The following is a 27,224-nucleotide window of genomic DNA, read 5'->3' on the forward strand; positions in this document are numbered from 1 at the left end:
TCATTGTTTTGGTGTGCGTGGTGGCTACAAGGTTGAGGTTCAAAGTTAATGTATGTTACACCACAGAATCCACTTGGGGTAGGACAATTGAGAGGTGTACAAAGTAGAGGACCCATTCCACCATGTCCTAGACTGCCAGTGCCGCGTCCATGCATACCTCGATCAGGGTCTGTACCTGAAGGTGGAGGGAACATGCTGGCATCAGAGGAAAATGCCACACTTAGAAAAAGCAAATATATCAAGTATTTTGTGAGTCTTGATGTGCCCATTTTTAGGTACCCCATGCTTGTTGTGAGTCTCAAGTGTTTAAATATTAAAGGCTTGCTGCAATTAATTGCATGGTTTGAGGACTAGAAAGAGGGGTATGAAGTTTAATTTGTGGGATTTAAAAACCGGATCATGTGCATTTAACTAGCTGTCATGGTTCTTGTGTGACTAAAGAGAAAAACATATTATTTTCCTGTTGTCTACTGCTAAAAAAATTGTGTTAGTATATTATTTGTTTATTTTTTTTCCAGTACAGTTTACATATATTTGGCTTAAAAATGAAAGAATGTTAGTTTGAGTCTTATAATTTTTTTCATCATCTAAAATTTGAAATCCACTATTTTCCGTCCCTGTAAAATGAATAAATGATTGAATTTTGGTCTTCTTTTTTTTTAAAACATTTGTCTTTGATTTTATCTCTCTCTAAGATAAATAAGAAAATATAGTTTTCATCCTTAACATTGAGATTATTAATAATCATGATTTTTCGGTTCAGACTACCTAGATCTTGTGTTTTCTAGTGTCATTTCTAATTTCCATGGCATCATTGTTGTGCATTTAGAAATAGCACTTGTTGCCTATGCCTAATAAAATATTTATTGCAATCATCCAGAGCTTGAGGAAACTACTAGATCGATCAAATATGGCTTCAGGCAAAAGGACAGCTGTTCTTGGTGATTCAGCTGGTAGAGTAAGTATGAATACGGTTAGGATACAAGGAGAAGGAAGAGTCAGTTAATATAGTTAGACTACTAATGAGTTAATTAGTTAGTTAGAAGGGTTTATTAGATATAAATAGGGGAAGAAGGATAGGAGAGAGGGGATCTTATCATTTGTAGATTGAGCATTAGTTCTTTGTTAAAGGAAAAATCCCTTGTGAAGGAGAAACACTTGGAGGAGAATTTTTTCTCCTATTTTTTGTTCTTTTCTTACTAGTCAATAAAATCTTTTATTTTCTTCTTCATTTCAATTCTTGGTTCCTAACAAATACCAAGATTATTTATTTATGTTTGAAGCTCAGCCCGGATTACTTGTGCTACTTTCTTTCAATTATGCTTGGTTGAAGATATTATAATTTGCAAATTTCGAAATTCCTTTGCAATGGGTGCAAGGATTGGTAAATTCACCTCGGGACAGATTTTACAGAAAGGAGAGGGTTACCTCCTGTAATCCTGTTGTGAAAGTTGTTTGCCACGTGCCAGCCTTCCTCTTGAATGATGTCTAATGATGATAGACATAAATTGTTTCTATAACCAAATCATTTGAAAGAAGTGCGGAATGTTTTGTAAAAAATAATTATAGGTTGTTTTATTCTTGCTCATGATTATTATCGAAGAATAAAAATAGCCTTTGGCTTCCTGTTCTGCTTTGTTGGTGATGGTTTTGTATTCGTAGTTTTTGACTTTCACCTTTTGTTCAGAAAATTGTATCTTTATGTCCTCATTAAAATTCTGATGGTCATCTAGATTCTGAGATTGTTGTTCAAGCTAACTATACTTTTACAGTTTACAGATATGAAACCAAAATCTGAAGCACCTTCAACTCAAAGAAAGTCTCAGGATTTAAATTTATACCAGAGGGTATATTTTACTTTTTTGTTTCTACATTTTGTTTTCTGTTAATATCTACTACTTTTTGCATCATCCTATTTACCTTTAAAGATCAGGGAGTTCTACTTTATATTTGTTTCAATTGAAGTTGTGCTCTACCGGCATAATCAACTCATTTTATGATGTTTTGGATTGTAATTTGTATTTTCTTTATAATATTGATGGAAACATAGCGTCAACTAAAGGAACAGAATTATATCAGCAACAGAAACAAAAACACGACCTTCAGAAAGAAGTATTGTCTACTTTGTTTAATTATCATGGGCATTCTGAGGAGCCTCCTGAAAGAATTGTGAAGGATTTGAATAAGAAATCACGATATGAGCATGTGGTTTTTGAACCTCCCAAAGATTTCCCAGAAGAAATCGAGTTTGGCATGGACTTCTCACGACCAGAAAATATAGATGGTACTTCATGTTATTCTGGAAAAATGGATTCCTATTTCTTTTTATCGTCATAAGTTCATTTATTTAGCTGCATGACTTTTGTAGAAGCAGATTTGTGTTATATTTTATTGATCACAAGTTATATCTAGTACGAAAGTATAGATATTTTCATTTTCTGAAAATGTATTTTATGATGCTGTTGCTGTAACTTGTATGTGCTTCCTAAGCTTGAGGATTATTGCCTTGCAGATAGTTGATTCATATGCTGCTCTGCTATTGGCCAAGTATTGAAATTCAGGAAGAATTGGTGATGCATTCCTAGATGCAAAATCAATTGACCATTGCTTTTTCTTATTTCTTGTTACATAAAAATAATATATAGATAATTTTATGTTATCTTGTTTTGAAATTGAGTTTTAAGTTATATGATTGAGTTCTGTTTATGGCAGATCCAGAGGACGAGGAAGAATACAAGAACGTGCGTAGAGCTGTGAAGGAGTTCCGAGTGGCAATGAATGAATATTATAAAGCAGTATGTTGCATTCTTTGTTTGGGTTATATTTAGTTCTACATTTGATCGATCTAGTAGTTTCCTGTAGCTCTATTTGCGATCATATGTAAAGACTAATGGGTCTCTTGTTACCTAAGGCATGTTTTTCTCGTTTGCAGCCCCCCACATTTTTACTTAACTAGATGTTGCAACCGTATCTAATTGAAGAATGTCACCTCAGGATTAATCTTTTTTGAAGAAAAAAAGTTGCACAATTTAATGTTAGATTTTCTTACTTCATCATTTAAAATAGTTTAGTGATAAATTTAAAGTTAATCTAATTCAATTCAGAATACGAATACCCTCCCCTTGACTTCTCTCTCTCTCTCTCTTCAGAAAATGGCAAAACAAAGACCATAACAGAAACTAACAGCTAAAAGGTAAAAACAATTCTGCCCTCTCATTTCACCTAACTGTGTTACGTGTATACCCCCCTCTCATGCCTTCCCCTCTTTTTTTTTTGGACACTTAAAAATATCAATTCTACTTCTTCCCCTATTTTTTTTATTATTTTAAAACAAAAGTGGAAGAAAGTATATTGAAATGGAAAGGAGGAATTCCAAAATTTAGTAATCCTTCTCCATTTACATTTACTATGACAAAAATGATTTTGGTGCATCTCTCTCTCTCTCTAAATTTTTAAAAGATAAATTATTTTTCACAATATAAGATTTTTTTAAAAAGATAATAAATAATTTTGGGTTAAGAATAAATAATAGAACAATTTTTTTAATTAATATAAAAATATTATTGCATATTGTTTTATCTCATCCAAATAAGTAAAGAGATATTATTTTAGTTTTTTATTTTTTATTTTATTCATTCAAAAAACACATTTTTTTTATTTTACTTTTTTTTGTTTTCTCTTTTAGTTTTATTCAAAACAAAGCTATCATGTTTTGACACTTAAATAACATGAAATAATTAATCCTGAACATTTGTAAGCCTTATGCTTGTACTGTGCAATTCGACTCTTTCAAATTTATTATCAATCTCTTTATATTATATATTGGATATGTGTAACATTATGTTTATTTATTTTTTAAAGTTTGATATTTATAATACTATTGGAAATTGGATATGTGTAGCAAAAGATGCACCATTTATTCCCTTGACTTAAAAAGATAATTTGAATGGGGCACAAATTGCTCATAAAATTCACGAATTATCTGTATTTTTTGAGTGTATCACTTTTTTAGTGATGAGAATTGGAGTTAGTGTAGTATAATCCAATGTTTAATTATAAATTTAAAGTTAATTTAGTTCAATTTAAATTAATGAAATATGAGTGGATTATTTTTTTTTCCTCTGAGAATAATAAATAACTATAAAAAAAATTTCAATAAAAAAATTGAATTCAATATATTTCATTTCATTCCATTCAGAGAATATCTCGTCCTTTTTTATTCTTTTTATCTAGTAGTTATTTTTAAAAAAAAAAACAGTCATATAATTAAAAAAAAGAGAGATAACAAATAATTTTTAATTAATTAAAAATTTATTAACTCATAAATAAAATTAAGAAAATAAGATCATGAAAATAATAAGTCAATGTTGTTCAATGGGATATTGGTGGATACTTCTAGACAAACACAAGTCCAAAGGAATACATAAGAATTTTCCTAAGGTTCGCAAATTTACAACAGTTGATAGTTAGTTGATCACGAAAGCTCTAAGAAAAACAGGACTGTAAAAAACTGTTTTTAGTTTTCAAATATTAAAATACTTGTTTGATTAGTTAATTTTTAAAAAATTGTTTCCCAATAATAATTTTTGGTTGTTTTCTATTTTCTAAATCCACGGGCCCCTCCCTTAAAAACAGCCCAACATAGAATATACCTTTTCAAATTAAAATGAAGTTGGGCAAACAAACTCTCAAAATTCAGCTGGACACGTAAAATAAAAAAACAAAAACTGGACATATTAACCATGGGTATTCTTATCGTTAATATTTCTTAAGCCGGTGAAACAAGGTTTTAGGATGTCCTTGGTTGGTTCATCTTGTGTCCTTTATATAACTCAAACAGTGTAAGGTTCTCTTATATTCATATGAGTATAACTTATTTATTTATCAGAAAAATTTTCATAGATAAGTGACAATCACATATTACGAACGAACTTAATTTTTGACCCACTAAGTTGAAAACATCCGTGTTTTTTTTACCTTAGGAAAAAAAATCTTGTGCCCTTTATATATTATATCTTTTTTGCCGAAATAAAAAACCATGGGTAGGCCGAAATTGATACCATGTGTTGTATACTTGTACGTGTTGGTTTAAAATATGCCTCTAAAAAAAAACAAACGGACACAATACTAGCAAGGGCTATATTAATTAAAAAAATTGAAGAGTTTAACAATAAATTAATTAAATATTATTTTATGTATAATTTTTACAATAATTATTATAAAAATCAATAATTTTATTATACAGGATAGTTTAAGATTAAATAATAAAATAGCAAAAATTTACAACATTATTATATTTAAACTAGATACAAAATTAAAAGTAAAAAACTTTATTAATCTTCAATACATTTATTAGCTGTGTCTAATTACTTATTGTAATATCCTAACAATTTTCAGTATATTAATCAATGTGTTGAATCACTTGGTTGGAATATTCTGGTTTAAATACACACATCAATTATATTTAAAGAATTATTCTAGGTTCTTCTCGATTTTAAAACAAAACTTGCGTTGCGGCGTTGAAACTTAACGTGGAAGAAATAGCGTCAGCCCTCTCTCACAAGACTTGGTTCAGCACAGTTAGGAAAATATATAAAGAAACGCGTTTTGTCGTCCCATTTTGAGCATAACTCTTTGTTTCCCACTTGACCCCTAAATTCGTGCCCATTCCCACAACTGCACATTCTTCTTTCTATATATTCCAAATCCCTTTTCCGATTTCCACCAAAATCTAAACCGAAATTCCCAATTACCCTTCCCAATTTTCACCAAAACCTAATACTCCCACACCAATCTTCGATCATGGACGCCGATTCACAACCTCAACAACTCGTACGTTCTATCCCTTTTCATCCTTATTATTCTATTTTCCATTTATTGGTTTGAATTTGATTGAATTTTCAGAATGAGACTATTCTATTTTCGATTTGTTGTTTATCTAGGGTTCGAATTTAATTCAATTTTCAGAATGAGAGCATTCTATTGTCCATGTGTTGTTTATCTAGGGATTCAATTTGATTGAAATTCCAGGACGAGAGTATTCTATTTGCGATGTGTTGTTTATTTATCTAGGGTTTGAATTTGATTGAATTTTCAGGAAGAGAGAACAGAGGAGCAAGAACTGAAGTACCTGGAATTCGTGCAATTCGCGACCATACAGGCTCTGATGCGCTGCGCCATCCTCTACTCATACGCCAAGGAGCGCGCGGGTCCTCTGAAGCCCGGTGTCGACACCGTGGAGGAGGCCGTGAAGACCGTCGTGGCTCCGGTCTACGATAGGTTCCACCTTGTCCCCGGCGAGGTCCTCAAATACGCGGATCGGAAGGTTGCCGAGTTAGACAGCCACGTTCCCTCCAACGTGAAGAAGGTCTCCTCCCAGGCCTGCTCCGTCGTCTCTGAAGTCCGCCGCGATGGCGTCTCCGCCTACGCCAAGACCGTTTACTCCAAGTACGAGCCTACGGCGGAGCAGTGCGCAGTGTCTGCATGGCGGAAGCTCAACCAGCTTCCGCTCTTCCCTCAGGTGGCCAATGTTGTGTTGCCCAAGGCTGCCTATTGCACCGAGAAGTACAACGAGGCGGTTGTTTCCTCTGCTGAGAAAGGTTACAGGGTTTCTGCTTATCTTCCTTTGGTGCCTACTGAGAAGATCGCCAAAGTCTTCGGTGGAAACTGATCTCGATCTATTGCGGTTTTGAATTTCTTATTGTTTTTACTTTCTTTACAAAGTGTTGTTGCTAGTTGCTACTGTTAGTGTGTGAGTTGGATTGGATATATGATGATGTGAATGTTCTGTTTTGTTAATTACTATATAATAATATAGAATAATGTTACTCAATGCCAAGAAAAAAAGATTAAACTCCCTGAAAATGGTAAGCGGTATGCAGTCAGCAATGTCATTTTAGTTGTTGAATTGAATTTTACTTAAAACTAAAGTAGTCTCTGAATGTTTGAATTGCCTTTGATGCACACATGGAGTGTCAGTTAGGCTTATGATAGTGGCATCTAAATTTGCGGAAAAGGGAGACTTGCAGAAGTTATCATTTGGAGCAAATATTATTGAAAAGTTCTGCAATCACTTGCATGGTTTGAGTACAAAAAGATTTACAAAGAATTGGGTTAAATTAATAGAGTAAACCCGTAATCTGTCCTCCACCACAACAGATGACAGGGTGGAAATGTTGAGTTCGTGTTAGCTTCCAAATCACCCCGCTGCATTCAGTAATAACCATACAGTGCTTGTAGTAAATATAGTACCAAAATATTTGATGCCCCACGGACATTGAAAGATGACTTCTTTAGCTTCATTTTAAGATCTGCACGTATTCCTCCCGTGAAGAAGAAATACGGCCATACCAGGTATACAAAATCAAAGTAACATAAAATTGAACCGCATTTGCATTAAATAGCTTGAGGTGAATAACATAACCCTGAATACTTCCAGAGGTATAGTAAAGTAATTATGTCACATTAATTCCAAAACAGACCAGTGTGATTCTTTATGTATTTACTTCCTCTGTTTTGGATTATAGAGGAATATTGTAGAAACAGAGCAGGTCACATTATTGTAGTTTTGATTGGTTAAAAACAATAACACAGGACATCAGGAAAAGAAAAATAGGTTGAATCTGGAACCAATAACCGCAAGCATTCTCTACCAGCAAATGAGAATCCTTTGCAACTATAAATTTAATTCATATCCCATTATTTTATTGAACTTCTATTCTTTCTGAAATCTGCTCAAGCCTCAAGTAACATGAATCCAATTTATTCAACTACGTATCAAGGAATACACGCATATATTGATGTGGTCAAAAGAATATCTCATCTACAACAACATAAGGTGACATCTAATTTGACAATCTCATAGAGCCAATTCAGACATCATACTCAGATAGTCGTGCTTAATGCCAAATAAAATATAAGTGACTCATTTAATCATTCCATATACCACATTGACAATAAAAACTCAGCTCTAACTTGAAGCATTGATTATTATGAAACTAAAAATGTTGTTGGCTTGTAGCCACTAACCAAAGCATCCATTGAAATATATAAATAAATAAAAGAACATTTTGTATTGGATGTTGTGAAGAAAAGCAGAGAAAGAGTTGAAAGTGATCTTGATTTGGCATGTCCCGCAGTTTTTACAGCAACCTACGAGGAGTCCAACTTGCTCTTGTTCTCTCACTCTGAACCTGCAAACATTTGACCCCCACCTCGTATTTCCATGAGCTTCTTTGAAATCCCGTGAAGGAGTATTATCCTCGGATTATACCAGAGCTGCCCCTTGCAAAAATTTGTTAAGAGAAGACAGATTTAATTTCTGGATGCATGTGCTGAGGATGTGAACGAGAAGATTTGGATACCACATCCCGCCAGAGCTTCATTTTTGGTGGGCATGGAATCATCTTTGTTCATACGTAAGGACTGAGGACCTTGAAGACCTGGATGACCAGGGAGAAAAGGTGAACAAACGTAACTTCTCCCAATGTTTTACTCTTTCAAATTGGTCCCTAACTGCATCACTTTAAGCATTCTTCTTGTTAATGATTTTCTTAGTTTCTTTGTTTTCATCGATGCCATCTTTTTCCATGCGGCCCAAAAGGTCGTCCACTTCTTTTCCACCTCGTATATAAGTCTTGATTAGGGTGTGATACATTTGTCTATTCACTGGGACGGCATTTCTTAATAAGCTGACCAAAACTTCTGCATCTTCAACACTGCCATTATCACCAATCCAACGCAATAGTTCTGCAATCACCTTTGCGTTTGGCTTCCATCCTTTATTTTCAACGTACAAAGAGAGGGCTGTTTTAAAGCACTTAAATGCTTTCTCCATCTCACCCTTGTGAATGTATCCACCTGCCACTATAGACCAACAGTTTGGGGTGGTGACCTTTTCCTTGTTTTGTAACTCTTCAAGCATGGCTAAGGCTTTCTCGTGCAAACCTTTTTGTGAATACCCAATGATTACAATACTTGGGATTCCAAAATCATAACAATTGTCAGAGGATTCCCATTCCTTGAGTATTTTCTCAGCTTCATCGAGCTCCCCAAGCTTTACAAGAGATTCTAACAAGGTCGTGAAATCCCTGTTTATGCACCTCTTGCAAGCATTTTTCTCCAGATCCCATATTCTCATGACCTCATTCTTCAGTCCAAGTTGGGCATAAAGAGAGATGAGATGATTGTAACCCTGGCCATCTTTGTTGTCCAGCCTTTCCTCAGATTTCCTTAGGGCACAAACCGCATCCCTTGTAAGTCCTGCTTTTATGTAAAAATTGGCCGCAATAGAATAAGTATTCCAGTCCATGACAATGTTTGGCTGAGTCTCCATCTCTTTCAATACTCTTTCCACTCCACCAAAATCAGACCTCACACCATAAGAATTTATACAGATCCTGTAGCTGAAGTTGTCTGGCAAGACTTGGTTTTGTTTCATCTCACGAAGCACATCCGGAACCTTCTCATGCTGTCCAATATTTGTATATAGACACATAATGTCATTATAAGTCAGAGGCGATGAAGCAAACCCCAAGTCCTTCATTTTCTGCAAATGGGACAGCGCCTTATCGGTTTGGCGCTGGCGAACATAGCAATTCAAGAGAGCACCGTAGGTCTTATTGGTTTTGTGTTGATCCTTCAAGGCATCAAAATAGGTTTCTGCAGAAGAGAATCCATGAACCTTGCCAATCAGATCCAAATGCACGGCATATTCCGTTGGAGAAAATATGCACACACCTTTGTTGTGCATCCACTCAGATATCTGCAGCAGCCATAAAAAGTAGAAGCATATAAACAAAGAGCCGTTCCAAACATGGTGCTTCACAATAAGTAAAACCAAACCACACTTTTTTATTTGCAAATTAAATCATGCTTGAACTATGATAAAGCAGTTACATGCATAACTATTTTTTTCGTAGCTTAAATATGTTTTTAGTCAAGTTAACACTTTTTTCTAATTCTAGTCCCTCTAAATTTGTGATTTTCAAGTTTGATCCTGTAAGATATTTTGTTTATTTTTAGTCATGTAAGTTTGCATTTTTTTAAAAAAAAATTGGTCCCTATAAGTGCAAACTTATGAGACTATAAATAAAAAAATTAGAATCTTAAAGAACTAAAAAAAAAAAACACAACCTTACCGGAACTAAAAGTAAACAAAAAAAACTTACGGAACCAAAATTAAAAAAATACCAACTTTTTTATTTGCAAATTAAATCATGCTTGAACAATAATAAAGCAGTTACATGTATAACTATTTTCTTCATAGCTTAAATATGTTTTTGGTCAAGTTAGCACTTTTTTCTAATTTTAGTCCCGGCAAATTTGTGGTTTTTCAAGTTTGGTCCTGTAAGATATTTTGCTTATTTTTAATCTTGTAAGTTTGCATTTTTTTAATTTTGGCCCTACAAGTGCAAATTTTATAAATAAAAAAATTAGAATCTTAAAGAACTAAAATTTAAAAAACACAACCTTACCGGAACTAAAAGTATACGAAAAAACTTATGAAACCAAAATTAGAAAAACACCAACTGGAACTATTAAAAAAAAAAAAAAAAGAACTTTCGGGACCAAATAGAGCCCTTTTTTATTAGAGCCCTTTCTCATTGACCCAAGTAAGTAGGGGTGTTCGCGGGTATGGGTCATCCGTGAACCAGAATTGTCCCAAATCGATCTAAACAATTTGGGTTGAATCGTTTATGAATTTGGATCGCACCGAACCGTACCAATCAATTTCAAATACATTGTTATTTGTTTTATCTTTTTGTTCATATTTATTTTTCTATCATGTTTATAATATTAATTGATGATATTTTGTTCATTTGTTTAAGCAAATTTGATTGCAATAAAGTTTATTACAAAAAATTAATTTGTAGGACATAATTATGATTCAAAGGATTATAGTAAATCTGGTTGAAGAATATTTTGTTTTAATTTATATTAGTCTATTGTTGATGGTATCAAATAAATTTTAATATTTTCAGACATTTGATAATATTGTATTAATTATACTGTATATTTGGATAAATTATTATATAAAATATTAATTCTAAGAAAAAATATCAAATTTAAATGGGTAACATGTTGGTCCAAACCAAATCAAATCATCCATGAGTTGGATCTAAAAAAAAATTGTGAAAACCAAATTGATTAAATTTGATTGGGTTGGGTCTTTAATTTTATCAAAATCGACCGGAATCGGCCTACGAACACCCCTAAATGCAAGTTATCCATCAATTAGGGTTCACAATTTTGAAATTAAAACATTTTTCTCAACTCCACAAGTTATGCTGATCACATTGTTGCATCTAAGTGAGTGGCATTTAATTGTAGTAAGTAAAAGTGACTGACCTGGAGGGCTTGGGAGAACCTACTGCGTTTGCGAAGGTCACGAATGATGCGTTGAAGTTCTGCGACACGAAGCTTGTTCCCCTTGAACACCCAATCGTCGAGCACCGGTACCACACTAGTGTTGGGATTCCCGAGGGGGCTGATTTTCGAGTACAGGCTCGGTTTCTTCGACCTGCTCGTGTAGTATGATCTGCTCACCACTGCGATGATTCTGCGAATCATCTCTTCCTTCACTAGGGTTTGTTTACTTCTCTGTCTCTTCTGCTAACACTAACAGAAACGTAATATAAAAAGTTAGTTTGGTTGGAGACGACACAAACATAGTCATCGCCTCACTGCCACATGAACAGGTTACGGGCCTAAAGCTTTATTAATGGGCTTTTACTTTGGCCCAACAATTTGAATTAACTACTTTTTAATTCTTTGTTCTAAATAAAAATAGCTTAATTTGGATTAGCTTTAGTTGGAGACTAATATTTTTTCAATTTAAAAAAATGAGTAGTTTTTTTGAGTTAAATGGTAATACACTATCATTTTATCACAAATTAATTTTAATATAATATTTAAGATAATTTTATAAAAGTTAACAAATTTATCATATATAATCATTTATAATTAAATAAATGTATAAAATCAATATATATATATATATATATATATATATATATATATATATATATATATATATTCTTACAGTATAATTTTCTATCTTTGGACTGTGACCAAGTCAATTAATTTCGAGTGTAATTCTTTACGATTAATTGGGATATTTTTTTACTATATGGTAACAAATTTATTCTTAGAGTACAATTAAAGATAGAAAGGAAGTGGAAAGTTTATATAGCTCCAAAAGTAGTTCGAGAATTCATTTGGGTTAAGGACACCAAATGTTTGTAAAAAGTAACCAAATTCTAATAAAAACTTGAGCTCCACAAGTTAAACAAAACAAAACCATGTCGTGGTCAAGGACGATAGCAATGATAATAGCCGGAGAATCACTCATGCAAGTGGTTGATGCCCCAGTTCCGCGTGATGACTGCAATAGTACTGGAACTGACAAAGAGAAGCAAGTCTTATATATAAAACTTATTCTGTATACACTTGACTAGAATGTTTTCTTTTATACTTTTTGCTGGGGGTGTTATGAATATTCATATGTTTTGCTTGAAGAAAGGAAAGCATAACAGCAACTAAACGGGAGGAGCAATATGCGGAAGAATATGTGTGTATGTACATAACGTTTAAATAAAGACCCTTGGAGTCCAATCTAGTTTAGCTTGGTTGAAGTTATAAGGTGGCAACAATATGTAAAACAAATACTAAGGATTGTTCATTGAGCTGTGAATGAAAGACAATTTAGTAGGACAATTCGCAAACAAATTTACTAGAACAGTTTTTTATTACCATGGGCTTAATATCAACACGGACTAAAAATTTAGTAGGACTTGATCAATACGACTAAGGTCAACGTAAGCTAAACTTAAAATTTCAACCTTTAATGTGTTTTTTTTTTTTTTTTTACAAACATGTGTTTGTTTTCATAGAAGCAAGATTAGAAATGTAAGACATTATAACCATGTTCGAATAAGTTTCTTCATAACAACTTATAATAAAAAAAATCTCTTATAAATTAAAAATAACTTATGGATCATTTTAAACCATATTATATTTAAGTTTTGGGTTGTACTGGATTATTTTTTTATTTATATATAGGAATTATTATTTTACTATTCTCAAAATTCATAGTTAGCACTTGGCACAGTCTTGTCCGAGCTGGCCATTTTACTATCTCTTTTGATTGTATCATTGTCTAATTAACAAAATACTTATAAGAACACCTCGAGAAAAGAGGAAAGAAGAAATGTTTGCGATGTTTAACCCTAAATACTTAGAAGAACACCTGGAGAAAAAAATTAAGAAAAAAGAGTGTGCGATGTTTGAAATTGAAAACCACAAAAATAAGAACTAATTGAGGTACATGAATTATTTGCCAGTAAATATTACAAAATGTTCGGAATATTTTGAACAGCTTACCCACTTTTTCAAAATTAGCTTTAGGAAAGTCCCTTTTTCAGGATAAGACCTTAATTATATCTTTTATGAATTTCTTGCATATATACAAGTGCATGTAAATTATTATAAAACAATAAGTAAAAAACTAGATGTTAGGGGAAAAAGTACAAAAAACGGTTCATCTTTCATTTGCTAAAACTAAAATTTGGCAAAAGCAGATATTTTATTTAAAATATATAATGACCAAGTGCAAAGAAAAAATTAAAACAACAGTAACATATTTGCAGAATTAGTAAGAAAAAAGAAACACACAATAATAAATTTTATCTTTAATTTTTAATAATTAATCTCACTTTGAATAAAAGAAATATTATATACAAGGACAACAATAAGATTTAAATCTAGAAGTTTGTATAAACTATCAAAGTCAATCTCTCTTGAAAGTTAATATAGATGAATTATAATAATTTTGCTAATTTTTCCTTCATTTATTTTTTCATGTAACACAACAAAACATCAAGCTCTGATAGAATGAGCCCATATCCAGAAGGTCATAATGGAGCCACATTTTTCTCCCTACATAGCAAGAGCGTAGAATAGTCACAGGATATGATGGTGATAATCAATTCCTTATATTTTACGCAAAATCCATATTCAAACATATTCCTTAATCACATAACAAATGGGGGCAGTGGACTCGACAGAGATATAATTTCAGATGTCATAACAGGCAACAAAAGTATTGTAGGCCCTGCACCACCACCTCAAAAGCAACGCTGATTAGAAGAGTATCCATGGGTTAGCAAAAACAATGACTCTTCCAAAACATGAAATGCTAAAATGAAAGAGAAATTTAAGTGTTTAACATCTATTTTACATACATATATATATAAGCCACAATGACAATGTCATATAAAATCAAGGAACACATTATATTATCCATTATCCGTCATATTTGATTTTATCAAACTTAAATTTCAACGTATGAAGCAACTGATTTGTTCTCAAGAGAACAGAACAAAATCATATGAACCACTCACTACAGGCAATAATTGAACCCTGCCTACTTCCTAGTGCAAATTTAACTGAGCCAGATAATAACAAAAATGGTTCACCTTCTTTATATCATTTGTGCTTAACGCGTGACGAGTAACGGAGAAAGTATCGAAAAATATAATCGATTCCATAAAGTTCACTTGTACCACTAACTTTAATTGAGTTTTTTTTTTTCCTTTCACCTTGACAACATGGTTTGAAATATGCATGAGTATTATTAATTTATTATTAGTTACTGGTATTTCAATTTGCAGTTTCATATGGTAAAATTGAACATGTGGACATTATTTCTCTAAAGGTTAAAAATCTAATACTGCTTGCTTCTTAACATTAAAAGACACAAACCTTAAAATACCAATAAAGCACACCTAAGCTGCTCAATATCGCAAATCTGGCTCTAAGTTGTTTTAACACTTAAAGAATTTGAATCCAATAATGTGCCTTTGAATACAAATTTATTTGTGTCAGTTTTGCTTTAAAACACTTGGCAGATGTGATCCAGAATGGAACTGAAAGGGCAAGGACAAATAGAAACCTCTGGAGGATGCTTTTTGATCAGGACATAGAGGACAAGTAATGTCTGAGAAGTGAGAAATATATAACATTTGAAAACTGGGCACCAATGGCCACACAATCCAATAATCTGCTTCAATGTATAAAGAAACAAAAAAATGTTATATGTTTAAGGAAGGAGAAATTATATATCACTAACCATACCTATCAATGTCATAACTCATAAAGGATAATGACACTCAACGGTGACTTACATGAATCTTCAAAATCTGTTAGAAATTATTAGCAGATCGCATTGGGATTTACATGATACTGCAAACAAGCCAGTGAAATACAATATTATGGTCACTGCATCTTTGTCATTGCTAATGAACAAAACATAAAAAAAATGTTCCAAGAGTTTAAAGCATATGTTTAGCTCAGACATGTAATCTCCCACCTGTCCTTATAAAATTTATTTCTTATAGTTAATTACTCAAAATTTCCAGTTAGTTCATATTTTTTTTTTCATTTGTATGGCATGTATGTAAGACAGTACAACCAAAAATTGAGGTCTGACAGAATGAGTGCATCCAACAAAGTCATAAAGTATGAGTTATGACCTAGGAAATAAAAGTGCAGTGAGGCCATAATGGAGGAACATTTTTCTCTCTAAGAATTTCCTGCTAAACTGTAGTAGCATGGAAAAAGGCACAAAAAAAAAAAAAGAAGATTAAGCAATTCCCCAATTTTCACGCAAACCCCATATTCAAACTTATTCCCTCCTGCTCTCTCTTTCTCCCATTGCACAACATATGGGGGCTTCGGTATCTAAACTTCAGATTTTAGAAACATAACCGAAGACAAAGAGACAGCAAAAAGCAGGTGTAGGCCCTTCTACACCAGCTCAAAAGCAATACTGATCAGAAGAGTATCCATCATTTCCCTCCCCTTTCTCTCTCTTTGTTACCTCTTTATATTAACCTTAACATTTTCATTCTTGTCTCCCTCTTGAGTCTTCATGGCTCCACCACTTTGTCTTTTGACCAAAACCCCTTTTCTCTGAGAATTCTATCCCAATATTGCTGCTGTTCACACTTCAGACTTTGCCTCACAATTAGCTTCATAATGGTAGGCCTCCCACTCCCACATTAGTGGTAAGTTAGGATTCCACAACATGTCCATGTGTGCATGTCTCATGCACGTATATGAGCCTTGTTTGTTCTCTTGCACCTACATGTCTTTAAATGTCCTTGAAATGAAACATTCACCCTCCTAAGGATTTAACTTCAACCTTACTAATTACTGCACCTTCTTTTCCATTTTTCTAGCTAGCATGTTTCCTTTAAATAATTTGGTCTATATATACTCCTTTGCCAACCTTTCCAACTGTCCCCTCTAGCAGCTACTCCTTCTCTGCCTCCCTTTCTCTCTGTCAGACATAAAAGAAAAATTGAAATAATTGGCGTTTTGTGCAATTGGAAGTCTCATATTGCTATTCAAATGTTGAGAAAAAGTAAGAGAGTAAGCTTCAGTCCTGATGTCAATGAGAAACCAACCATGTTTCTCAAACATGGTGTATTAGGAAACAGGAAGAGGGTCATTGGAAGTTGGAGTTTCTCAAGATTACCCAAAGACCCTTTATTGTCGCCTGTAAGATTCCTACTACGGCTTGGAGCAAAGGTAGCAAGTTCCATTAGAGTTGTTACTATGGGAAGGAGATCCTCTAGGAAGGTTTCTTCATCCACTTTGGTAAGGTCACATTCATTGTCAGACCCTAATGACTCATCATATCGTGCTAAGGCTGTAGAAGATTGCATTGAGTTCTTGCATTCATCATCCTCTAGGGAGAGACCCAGTTGAGTCTCTCTATACAAATCTTGGTCTGTAAAGTCTTTTCAAGGTTGCTACATGCAACATATGTGTCATGTATGTATATTCAAAAAGGATATGATATGCTTTCTTGATTTCAACCCTTTTGTTATCACTTTGGCGATGGAGTTTGAGTAGTGACATTAGCATAAAACACTGGTTCAAATCATAGTTTGAATTGAAGACTGTTTTCTTTTCTGTCTATTGGAATATATTAATGCGAATTATGCAGTTTCCATTTGTTTCTTAACCATTATTATCCGAATCTGAATACGGTCCAATTGTCTCTTATTTTAAATTTTTTGTCCTTACACAAATAAATTTTACTTTCTTCCCAAAATAACAGGATGGGGTTCTCAATTTTAACTTGATTTGTCACCGAACATTCAAATTCGATTTATGCAACAATCAAATTCTTTTATGGCACCGCTGATCACCTTGATTGTGTAATTTTATACCTGTAGTAAATAAAAAAGGACAATTTTTTTATGCAAATAGACAAAGGACAAATTCAAGACCGAGGTAATTGATTGTTAAACTTTTTTTACTGAATGAATTGATTGTTAAACTATCGATAATAAAATGTTTCGAAGCATTTCTATTTCCATTTATTTATTTGATAAAATATAAAAACAAACAATTGAAGCACGCATCTAAATGAAATGATTGTTGATGACGAATTACGATTATAATTATACCACTGACTATTTAGAATGGGTTTGGAGCTTTACATGAATTTAAACTACTCAGGATATCTATCCTATTTATTGTTGAGATGTTATATTCACACAATAAAATTATACAATTTATATTATACTTATTTTTTTCTTTATTTCTTCCCATGAGATTATTTCCCTTAACTTGCATTTCTCTTTTTCTCTCTTGAAAGTTGTATAAATAAAACTTCCCTTTATTAATTAATTACGCTAGACCCCACAGCTCAGAGACAGGAGCTTCCACTTTCTAGGCTTCTGTTCTATCCCACACTTGGAAAGCAACTGCCAACCATACGCTGAAAATCTGTGAACATCCTAATCTATCAACTTTCAACAATCTTTTGACCAGAGCACTAGAAATTCACCACAAACTGTCCCAGGAATCCATCCAATTACTATGTATTACAAGCCATATTAATCATTGTAGTTAAATATGAACTTAGATAACCAATTTGCAAATTACTACTAGCGGCAACATGTTAAATATCAACCCATAAATTGAAAATGTAATAAGTACATCAAGAGCATGCAAAGTTCGATTGCTCCCTTCCACAGGCATGGGTCAAGTGCAATGGTTCCGAACCACCCGTGAAAAAGACCACAAAAGAATTGACAACTATTGTTTCTTAATGACATCTTTATTTAACTTGTCTCTTTGCCTTGTTTGTGTTGAAATATACTAGTTTAAGCATGTCTAACATCATCAACATCATCCAGCGGAACAGTTATATGTATGGATGGTTACCTATAAAATAGTTGTATTCATTTCAAAAAATTGCGATAACAAAAGACTCGCTAGGCATGCAATGATGGTACAAGAGAAAAAAGTGTTAAAGTTCACACGTACGCTAATAATTATCAAAACACAAATCATATCATTGTAACAAAAACTAAAATTCCAAACGACATGATGAATAAACAGTGCATAGCACGATCAAGAATCCAATGAGAGGTTTTCAAGTTCACGGAATCCTTGACTGGAAGCTTTTTTTAACTCCAAAGCTCTCTTGTAAGGTGGGGCAATAGGGGGCTGCACAGGATCCAAGCTCTGATATGTTCCCCCGGCAACTTTAGGTAGTGGATATGAGCGATCAGAATCATACCCACTGAGGTCACCACAAGCTAGAAATGGGATATACACCTTATTAGGGCCTTCCAGCCAACCACTACAACAATCTGTAACCCATATGCACTGATTACTTGAGACCAAAGCCATGAAAGTCAAGTACACATGATGATACAATGAAATCAGCAAAAAGATCTTTCTCAGGGTTATGATAACCAAGCATACAGTATTCAGAAATAACTTTATGAAGCTGAATATTCTAGTCTATAATTGCTTATAGATTTACTATAAGGATGTGCATATACCTGTATCATCTACCCCTGAGGGACTTCCAACCTTCTCAAGAAGGCGATGAAGATCTTTTGGATTGAATCCTTCAGGAGGGGAATAGTTTTCACAAACTGCAAATGCCTCTGCAAGGGCGAAACACATAGAATTAGCACAAATAGCACTACCCACCTAATCACCTTCCTAACATTTTAAACCATATCATTGGCATAGTCAGTGAGATCAAAACTAGTTTAGACAGCTGTAATTGCAAGGTGTTTGGAGGCAAAAGGGTTGCAGCTATATTTTAACAAGTGGTATATTCAAAGTTCATAACTTAATATAGATTTGCTAGAAAATAGATAAGCTTCTGTCAAATCTAACTAATGTAATGAATGCTAATTCCTAAGTAATGTCATGACTGCAAATTCCTAAGCAACGGTAAATCATCCTACATAAATCATAAAGAAACTATAATGAGAAAAAAAAGTGTGCATATCGAAAAATAGCAAGAAAGTCGTGGGAAATTAAAATCCTTACCTATGCTGGAATTACGGCTGCTTTTTGGTTTTGCGAACGTCACTACAGGGAAAAATAATTTTAGCTGCAAACAAAAAGGCGACACAGTGTGTGATGATGGTTCTAGTATTACACGAAAAAAAATTCAAAAAAACTAAGTAATAAAAGAAGACCAGGGAACTTTCAGAGACAATGATTTTCCTTTACAACTTTCCAATTATTACATTGTGAGTATTTGGCAGAAAGGAGAACTGCTCAACAATTTCATAACTACAACTAAAATTTTAGATTCAGTCATGAGTAGGTTCAAAATCACAACCAGACAAAAGGCATACACATAGTGAGGGAATCAGTTCACAAAATTTATCTTTACTTATGTGAGTGTACTTTTATTTATCAAGAAAGTAACATCATGGTGTTCCTTTTCTTTCAAAGTACAATTATTTTGTAGCAGTTTAGACTCCAATTGGTTCATCATTTCCCTTTAGAATTTTGGTGTAACTCATTGTAGTAAGTTTTATCATTCCTTTTCCACAAAAAACTACACATTTTATGATGATCTAACTGCCTAAGTCAGAAATCTTTGTGGTATTTGGATTACTTTCATTGCTTTCTAAGGTTTGCAATGTTCATTCATTCTTAACAGTTCCCAGAGACGATCATTTATTGGTACTGTTCTGTAGATGTTGCAAAGCTAACTGAAAAGTGATCGGCTGCAAGACATGGAAGGCAAAACATACTTACATTAATGTTAAACTATGCACATGAGCAAGTCTTCATTTCCTAAAATCTTAATGATAAGGGGAAACTTCAAATACCTGACAATATAGAAGGCTTGTGTCCTTTCCTCTAAATATCTTTGCAATAAACTTCCCTCCTTCCTTAAGTACATGAGTAACAATTGTCAACCCCTGCAAGGAAGCCAGTTAGCATCAATCTGCAACAAAAATCCAACAAGATAGCCAAAAAAACCTCATGAAACTCTTCGTTAATCAAGGATTAACACATTCGATATAGATCATATACTGTGCACTAGTACGTGCTTAATAGAAATGAGAGTAGAAATGATCGAAAATAAGAAGCAAAAATCAATAAACCCATGTTTAGCAAGAGGGTAAAGAGGAACAAACAATAAAGGAGTGTGAACACTGATTTTACAACCTTCAATTTTTTTTACATACCCAATTTGCAATAATGATAATGTGAACATGTACAATCCAGATGGAAAAAAGACAAAATGTGCAAACAAGAAAAGGATAGAAACTAAATACTTACTGCAAGTAAGAGTTGGGATTGTACAAATTCATCCATGTCATGAAGGCCAGTAACTGCAAAAAAGGAAACTTGCTTTCTTGACTACAAACAAAATAAGAAGAGTTTTTCTACGAATGTTTTGCAATTGACATGGAAAAGAAGAGTTTTTCTACAAATGTATTACAATTGACATGGAATAACTAACGAGACAAATTGACATGAAATAAGAGTTTTTCTACAAACATGGAATAAGTAATTGTTGTGAGTACCATAGAAGTTGAGGCTTAACCAAAAATGTCACATCTTATGTTGCTTTTCATAAATAGTTTTCGCGTGAAATTGCATTTCTCTAAGCATAAATAGTGTATAAAGAGATTATGGAGCTAAACTGAGCATTTTCTTTACCATCAGGCGCACCATCACACACAACTAGGTCAGCCTTGCAACCATCAAAATGTCTAATGACCTGAACAAATCAAGCCAAAGAAGAGGGGTTCACAAACATAATACAATAGTCATTGAGGATAATTTAATTGATGGGAAAAAGAAGCCTCCAGCAAACAAGTTCTATATAATTCTTTCAAGTTTCAACAAATTGTAGACTCCAGCAGACAAGGATTATTTTATGAACATCAAGAGAGCATGTCGAATCCATACATACAAATTAGGTTGATTTTGTAATGCTGAACATATTATCACACCACGTACAGACCAAAAGTAACTAGCTAAAAAAATGAAAAAGTAGTGTACCAAATGAAAGCAAGCAACACATAGTTGAAATTCAAATAGAGTAGGGAACCAAAACTAAATCACTAATTTACATTATCTTTCCAATACCTTGCCTTCATTTACTTAAAATATTAAAAGTTAGAAGGAAAAAGTTGAAAAGGAAAACATGCAATTTCTTGATGAAATTTGAGGTGCAAAGTTTATATGAGAAAAAGAGTCAGATGTATTTTCTATTTCTACCAAGACATGCAGCTTACTCAACACATCTTCCAAATAAAATAATCCATGAAAAAACTGAAGGTAATTCTGCTGTATATACCACTTCAGCTGTCCGAGCGTTAGTTATATCACCCTGCACCTGGATGACACCTTCAATTGGAGCCATTGGTTGCAAATCAATAGCTACAATAAGAGGAAGATTTTCATCCCTGCATACATGGCGCAGCAAGAAATTGATGATATTGATAGAGACAGAGAGATAATATAAGTGATTCAATAAGACACATTTTTTTAATAAAAGAAAGAATTTATTAAGACAAAGAGAAAATTATAACAAAGAGTTTGGAGGATAGAGGATCCTCCTGTATGTAAAAGGACAACACAAACAGAGAATAAATAAGAAGAAATAAATGAAGGACAGCTAGTCAATCCATCAACATATCTGTAAAAAAAACTCCCTTGAAAAGACCATATCTTTTAGACCAAAAACGAAGCCAAATGCCTAATCTTATCCCACACCAGCTGCTGCAATAAAACCTCCATAAAGATGAGTTCTATACTCCAACCAAGTGCCCCAAACCCCAAAGTGTAGCATACATTGCACATTGCTACCAAAATTTTATTTCTTTACTTCAACTAAAACAATTTAAGATCATCATATAAAAGTGATCTGAAAACCTAGGCCACACACTACATTCACCAAAAATGGCAAGCAATGAATTCAGATAGAAACAGCACTAAAGCAATGTAAGAACTGATGATAAACTAATTCTGAGTTTGCACTCACATAACACACATAAAGGCAGCAGCTTTGCTTCATTGATTTTTCTTTGTTGTTCGCATTTCATTTTAATATTAGAGGTTCCATAATCCTTCAAACAATTTGTAATTTTCTTCTCTTTGTCTTGGTGCACTTCTTATTTTATAATAACAGTAGTTATCAATTGGACACATTGACTCACAAAAAAGGAAATGTAAGTTTGATAGAGCTTAATTTTAATCCTACGGCACGGCATGGATATACAGGATGGGAACAAACATTAAGGAAATCCAAGGGTATAAAATTTTCAAAGAAAGTCAAACTTACTTTGCATCAGGTGCAAGCTTGGCTGGGAGATACAATTTACGACTCAAAACCTGCATATAAGAATCAAGTATTATACACTTAGCATTGGTGGCTATCAAACAAGACCAGTGAATACATGGTCTTGATTTTTTCTCCCTCCTGTGAATGCATGGTAATAACATATATTTTGTGTCATTATTCTAGCATTAATAACTTATGTCCATGTGCCCGATGGACCTTGGTTCCCATTCTTGACAGTGCTATTTTTTTTTAAATAAGTCATGGATTGTTTTTTAAGTTTGAGAAGCTAAAGCATAAGAACAGTAGAGTAAAAATGAAACACTATGTTAAATGTCTGCTAGTTTAACAGTTCCTATGCCATGACAATGATAATTTCGTCACTTGTACCTGACTCCAGCTACCTGGGGCAGCACATAAATCTACAACACGCTTCACTCCTGAAAAAAAAAGAAATTAATCTCAAAGCTGAGAGCAGGGGTTATTTGCTGGCACTTTTTCTATATAAATATTCAGGACAGAGGATCTGCAATAAAATTACAGCAAACCCAAACAGTTAAAGACAGGCTTTCATGGGCAAGGCAGGCACCCACCATCAAAAAGGTTGAATTCCTCGTCTATCTGAAGGAGTTTAAACGCACTTCGAGCTCGCCAACCTTCTTCTTTTGCTTTCCGGTAATAGATATCCTGAAAACCAATTTAGCTAAGCATGAATGCAACCCCCCAAAAAGATGAAGAACACTCTGAAAGACAAATCAACCATACCCTCTTATCCCTTGAAGCTCTCCCCATCGCTCACTTGCTGTGCCACAAATTTCAGAAACGAACACCTGATACCAACAATTGATAAAACCAAATAAGAACAAACAAATGAAAATAAAAGCAAGAAGAAATTTAAAAAAAAAACGAAAACGCAGTATTTTATCATTTTCTTTTAGCCATTCCTCAAACACCTGGTGCGCACACACACAAAACCCTCCTTTCACACCTACTCAGCTTAAAAGCCCCTAAATTTGTTAACCCCCAGATTAAATTACAACTTCCATAACCTATCAAAACTCCACCAAGTCATAGAATTTCACAATCCCAACATTGAAAAGAAAACCATGCACCTTATGACTTGAACAGTATCACCGCTGCTACCGTACAATACAACACACTCACTAGCTACCTAGAGGTTATGTTATATACTACTATATAGTATATACTATATACCCCTCACCGAATTGGATAATTTTGTGACTGTAACCGGGTCAACCCGATTTCACAACCTATGAAAGTTCAGAATCTGAATCAAATAGCAATTCGTGCTCAACAACAACTAATCACAAACCCTAACCCCCAATTCTTGAACCCCTTACTGTCACAACTCACGAATTCACAAAATGCTTTCTTTGATCTTTACAACCAGATACTCTCACACCCTTTCTCCCACAACCACTACACCTTCACCCACGCCCTCAGGGCCTGCTACTCCCACCACTCGCGCTCCAAAGCGCTTGAAATCCACGCGCACCTCGTAAAATCGGGGCACTACCTTGACCTCTTCCTCCAGAACTCGCTCCTCCACTTTTACCTCGCCCACAACGACGTCGTCTCCGCCTCAAACCTCTTCCGATCCATTCCCTCCCCCGACGTCGTTTCATGGACCTCACTCGTTTCGGGCCTCGCCAAGTCCGGCTTCGAGGCCCAAGCCCTTCACCATTTTACCAACATGAACGCGAAGCCCAAAATCGTCAGGCCCAATGCAGCCACCCTCGTTGCCGCGTTGTGCGCGTGTTCCTCTCTCGGGGCTCTGGGACTCGGCAAGTCTGCTCACGCTTATGGACTGAGGATGTTAATCTTCGATGGGAATGTTATCTTTGATAACGCTGTGTTGGAGTTGTACGCCAAGTGTGGGGCGTTGAAGAATGCACAGAACCTGTTCGATAAAGTTTTTGCAAGAGACGTGGTTTCTTGGACCACGTTGTTGATGGGTTACGCGCGTGGTGGTTATTGCGAAGAGGCTTTTGCTGTGTTTAAACGAATGGTGCTTAATGCAGAAGCTGAGCCTAATGAAGCAACTGTTGTAACTGTGTTATCAGCCAGTGCCTCTATTGGAGCCTTGAGTTTGGGGCAGTGGGTGCATTCGTATATTGACTCAAGATATGACCTTGTGGTTGATGGAAATATTGAGAACGCGTTGCTTAACATGTATGTCAAGTGTGGAGACATGCAAATGGGGTTAAGGGTTTTTGATATGATAGTGCACAAGGATGCTATCTCGTGGGGCACTGTTATTTGTGGACTTGCCATGAACGGCTATGAGAAAAAAACATTGGAGCTATTTTCACGCATGTTGGTTGAAGTGGTTGAGCCTGATGATGTTACGTTTATTGGGGTGTTATCTGCATGCAGCCATGCAGGTTTGGTGAATGAAGGGGTTATGTTTTTCAAAGCAATGAGGGATTTTTATGGCATTGTGCCGCAGATGAGGCATTATGGTTGCATGGTGGACATGTATGGACGTGCTGGTTTGCTTGAGGAGGCTGAGGCTTTCCTTAGAAGCATGCCTGTTGAAGCTGAAGGGCCCATTTGGGGGGCTCTTCTTCAGGCATGCAAAATTCATGGTAATGAGAAGATGTCTGAATGGATTATGGGACACCTCAAGGGGAAAAGTGTTGGTGTTGGTACTCTTGCTTTGCTGTCTAATATGTATGCGAGTTCTGAAAGATGGGATGATGCTAATAAGGTTCGGAAGAGTATGAGAGGCACTAGATTGAAGAAAGTAGCGGGATGTAGCTGGGTTGAGCTTGAGATGTTCAACAACAGATTGGATTCAAATTTATGTGCTGCCTAGTGGGGATAAGGGAGGATCAGTGAAGTTTTGACATGGATACTAGTGGGGATAAGGGAGGATCAGTGATGCTAACAAGGTTGAATTTGACCACCGGTCTCAGACTCCCAGTGTTTCTATGTTGATATGTAGAATCAATGTGATTTATTCCATTCTTGTACTGCCCTATTAAGTCAAGGCAATCCAATGACGAAAGTGTAATGTATATTCAATATGTAGACTTCGGATTTCAGAAGTAGAAAAACGATATTCAGTGAGTTTTGGCCTTTTTTGTACTTTATGGAACTAGTGCAATGAACATGATTATTTTCTGCATTTCAAATTTTTATACCCTTTGCATCTTGTTAATGTAAAGTATATATTTTAATATGCGTGTTACAGCTCTCTATTACAAAAACCAGGGACAGGGAGTGCAAATTTTTGTTCTGTGACACTTAATTGCACATGAATTAACCAGACTATTGTCATCTCATCAAATTCCATTAGGATATGAATGGGATGCCTCATGCCTGCAATGCTAGTGATATGTTAGAAAGGATGAAATATCTGTGTCATGCACAGTGGTGATGAAAGTCCCGATGATAAACCGGAATTGGGAAAGTCAGCTGAGTTGAAAGTAAAATTTAAGTAGACTCTTCTTTCTGTGAGCAAGCTGAATAGTATAGGCCGAGAGGCACTTTTTTTCCTTCAAAGCTTTATATATATATATATATATATTTCTGTTTGGAGCTCTTATCTGTATATTAGGAAAGGAAAGGTAAATATATCTTTAGAATGATAACAGGCTTACTAAATATTTCAATAAATTTATTCTCATGTAATATCTTTCTTGTAATTGCAATACCTTGGCCAAGTTATTACTGAGATTATAAGGGCTGGCTTCTGGTGTATTTTTTGTAGTAGAATTAGTAAGGAAAAAATCGTGACAACTCAAAATTGTCCCCGTGTTGTCCCTTCAAAACGATGTCGTTTTGAAAGTTTGTTTTTAAAATGACGTCGTTTTGGAGGGACAGTACCAAAAAGGATAACAGAGAAGTCAGGTCCATCAATCACTGAATAGTAGCTACATTTAGGTGCTTGGAGAATTGTGGAAACTGAAACATCTTAAAGTTTGTATTGCCGTATTGATTAACTTTCTACCTGTTTTTTCTCCAGAGGAAGAAGCTGTCACTTTAAGCAAAAGGTATAGCAGGCCAAGCAAAAAAAAAAATCCAAATTTAATTTGAGCCTCTAAATTGAAGTCCAATTCTTGTAAAAGTCTATTTTTTTTAGGGTTTTTAGTAGGTTTTTTTACATTAGACCTTGATTGGATTAGACTAAAAATGTTCATGATTAATTGGAACTTAAAATTTAAATTCAAGTCTTATATTTAGGTTGAAGCTAACCTAGTTAGTCTGACTCACTTGTCATCTCTACTCATCTTTTTTATTTGGGCTTGGACCTGATAGACAAAATAAAAATTCCTATATTAAAACAAGAATTGAAAATAATGTTTTTTTTATATAAGAATTAAAAATAGTACTGTATTGAGTTAAAACAAATAGAGTGAATAAAAATTTCCTATTCGTTTTTGTCCTGAATTGGAGTTGGAAAAAGCTTGATAGATTACTAGAGTAAACTTTTATGATTTTGTTAAAGTTATGTTTAGATGAAAGTTGAAAAAATACTTTTAAATTTTTTAATGCATATTCCTGAATTCTAAAATATTAAATAGAAAATGAAAAAATATATATGTTTTGAAAGTAAAAACAT

General features: G+C 34.2%; 4 protein-coding genes, 1 long non-coding RNA gene and 1 pseudogene across 11 annotated transcripts; 4 read left to right on the forward strand and 2 right to left on the reverse strand.

The window, feature by feature from the left end:
- The first annotated feature begins 725 nt into the window (after window positions 1–725).
- LOC121173610 (uncharacterized) lies at window positions 726–3,801 on the forward strand. Its single transcript, XR_005888783.1, has 5 exons — window positions 726–958; window positions 1,773–1,847; window positions 2,051–2,284; window positions 2,513–3,034; window positions 3,150–3,801. It is a non-coding gene; the product is annotated as an uncharacterized lncRNA (long non-coding RNA).
- Window positions 3,802–5,521: 1,720 nt separating this feature from the next.
- LOC100527222 (rubber elongation factor superfamily protein) lies at window positions 5,522–6,838 on the forward strand. The gene is made up of 2 exons (NM_001249673.2): window positions 5,522–5,832; window positions 6,098–6,838. The coding sequence occupies exons 1-2, from the start codon at window positions 5,803–5,805 to the stop codon at window positions 6,668–6,670; spliced, it is 603 nt and encodes a 200-aa protein (NP_001236602.2). The 5' UTR covers window positions 5,522–5,802; the 3' UTR covers window positions 6,671–6,838.
- Window positions 6,839–7,823: 985 nt separating this feature from the next.
- LOC100805658 (pentatricopeptide repeat-containing protein At4g21705, mitochondrial) lies at window positions 7,824–11,698 on the reverse strand. Its single transcript, XM_003545888.5, has 2 exons — window positions 11,350–11,698; window positions 7,824–9,763 (listed from the first exon to the last, which is right to left on the reverse strand). Exons 1-2 carry the CDS (start codon window positions 11,569–11,571, stop codon window positions 8,525–8,527), a joined length of 1,461 nt encoding a protein of 486 aa, XP_003545936.1. The 5' UTR covers window positions 11,572–11,698; the 3' UTR covers window positions 7,824–8,524.
- Window positions 11,699–15,491: 3,793 nt separating this feature from the next.
- LOC112999552 (uncharacterized) lies at window positions 15,492–17,032 on the forward strand (annotated as a pseudogene).
- A 1,207-nt stretch (window positions 17,033–18,239) lies between these two features.
- LOC100809923 (putative tRNA (cytidine(32)/guanosine(34)-2'-O)-methyltransferase) lies at window positions 18,240–24,269 on the reverse strand. Of its 7 annotated transcripts, none has more exons than XM_006597366.4 (12): window positions 24,153–24,269; window positions 23,402–23,466; window positions 23,230–23,323; window positions 23,027–23,076; window positions 22,640–22,689; window positions 21,653–21,761; window positions 21,010–21,070; window positions 20,626–20,678; window positions 20,169–20,261; window positions 19,372–19,435; window positions 18,870–18,977; window positions 18,240–18,674 (listed from the first exon to the last, which is right to left on the reverse strand). In XM_006597366.4, exons 2-12 carry the CDS (start codon window positions 23,426–23,428, stop codon window positions 18,433–18,435), a joined length of 951 nt encoding a protein of 316 aa, XP_006597429.1. In that variant the 5' UTR covers window positions 23,429–23,466; window positions 24,153–24,269; the 3' UTR covers window positions 18,240–18,432. The 7 variants fall into 7 exon arrangements, with proteins under 7 accessions (XP_006597429.1, XP_006597430.1, XP_006597431.1 ...); XM_006597367.4 differs by having other exon boundaries at window positions 24,174–24,264; XM_006597368.3 differs by lacking the exon at window positions 24,153–24,269 and adding an exon at window positions 24,011–24,146.
- Window positions 23,910–25,791, forward strand: LOC100813684 (pentatricopeptide repeat-containing protein At1g08070, chloroplastic). The gene has a single exon (XM_003545896.5). The coding sequence runs from the start codon at window positions 23,910–23,912 to the stop codon at window positions 25,473–25,475; it is 1,566 nt and encodes a 521-aa protein (XP_003545944.1). The 3' UTR covers window positions 25,476–25,791.
- The last annotated feature ends 1,433 nt before the right edge of the window (window positions 25,792–27,224 follow it).

The sequence above is a fragment of the Glycine max genome, chromosome 15, assembly GCF_000004515.6.
Source record: "Glycine max cultivar Williams 82 chromosome 15, Glycine_max_v4.0, whole genome shotgun sequence".
NCBI classification, from domain to species: domain Eukaryota; kingdom Viridiplantae; phylum Streptophyta; class Magnoliopsida; order Fabales; family Fabaceae; genus Glycine; species Glycine max.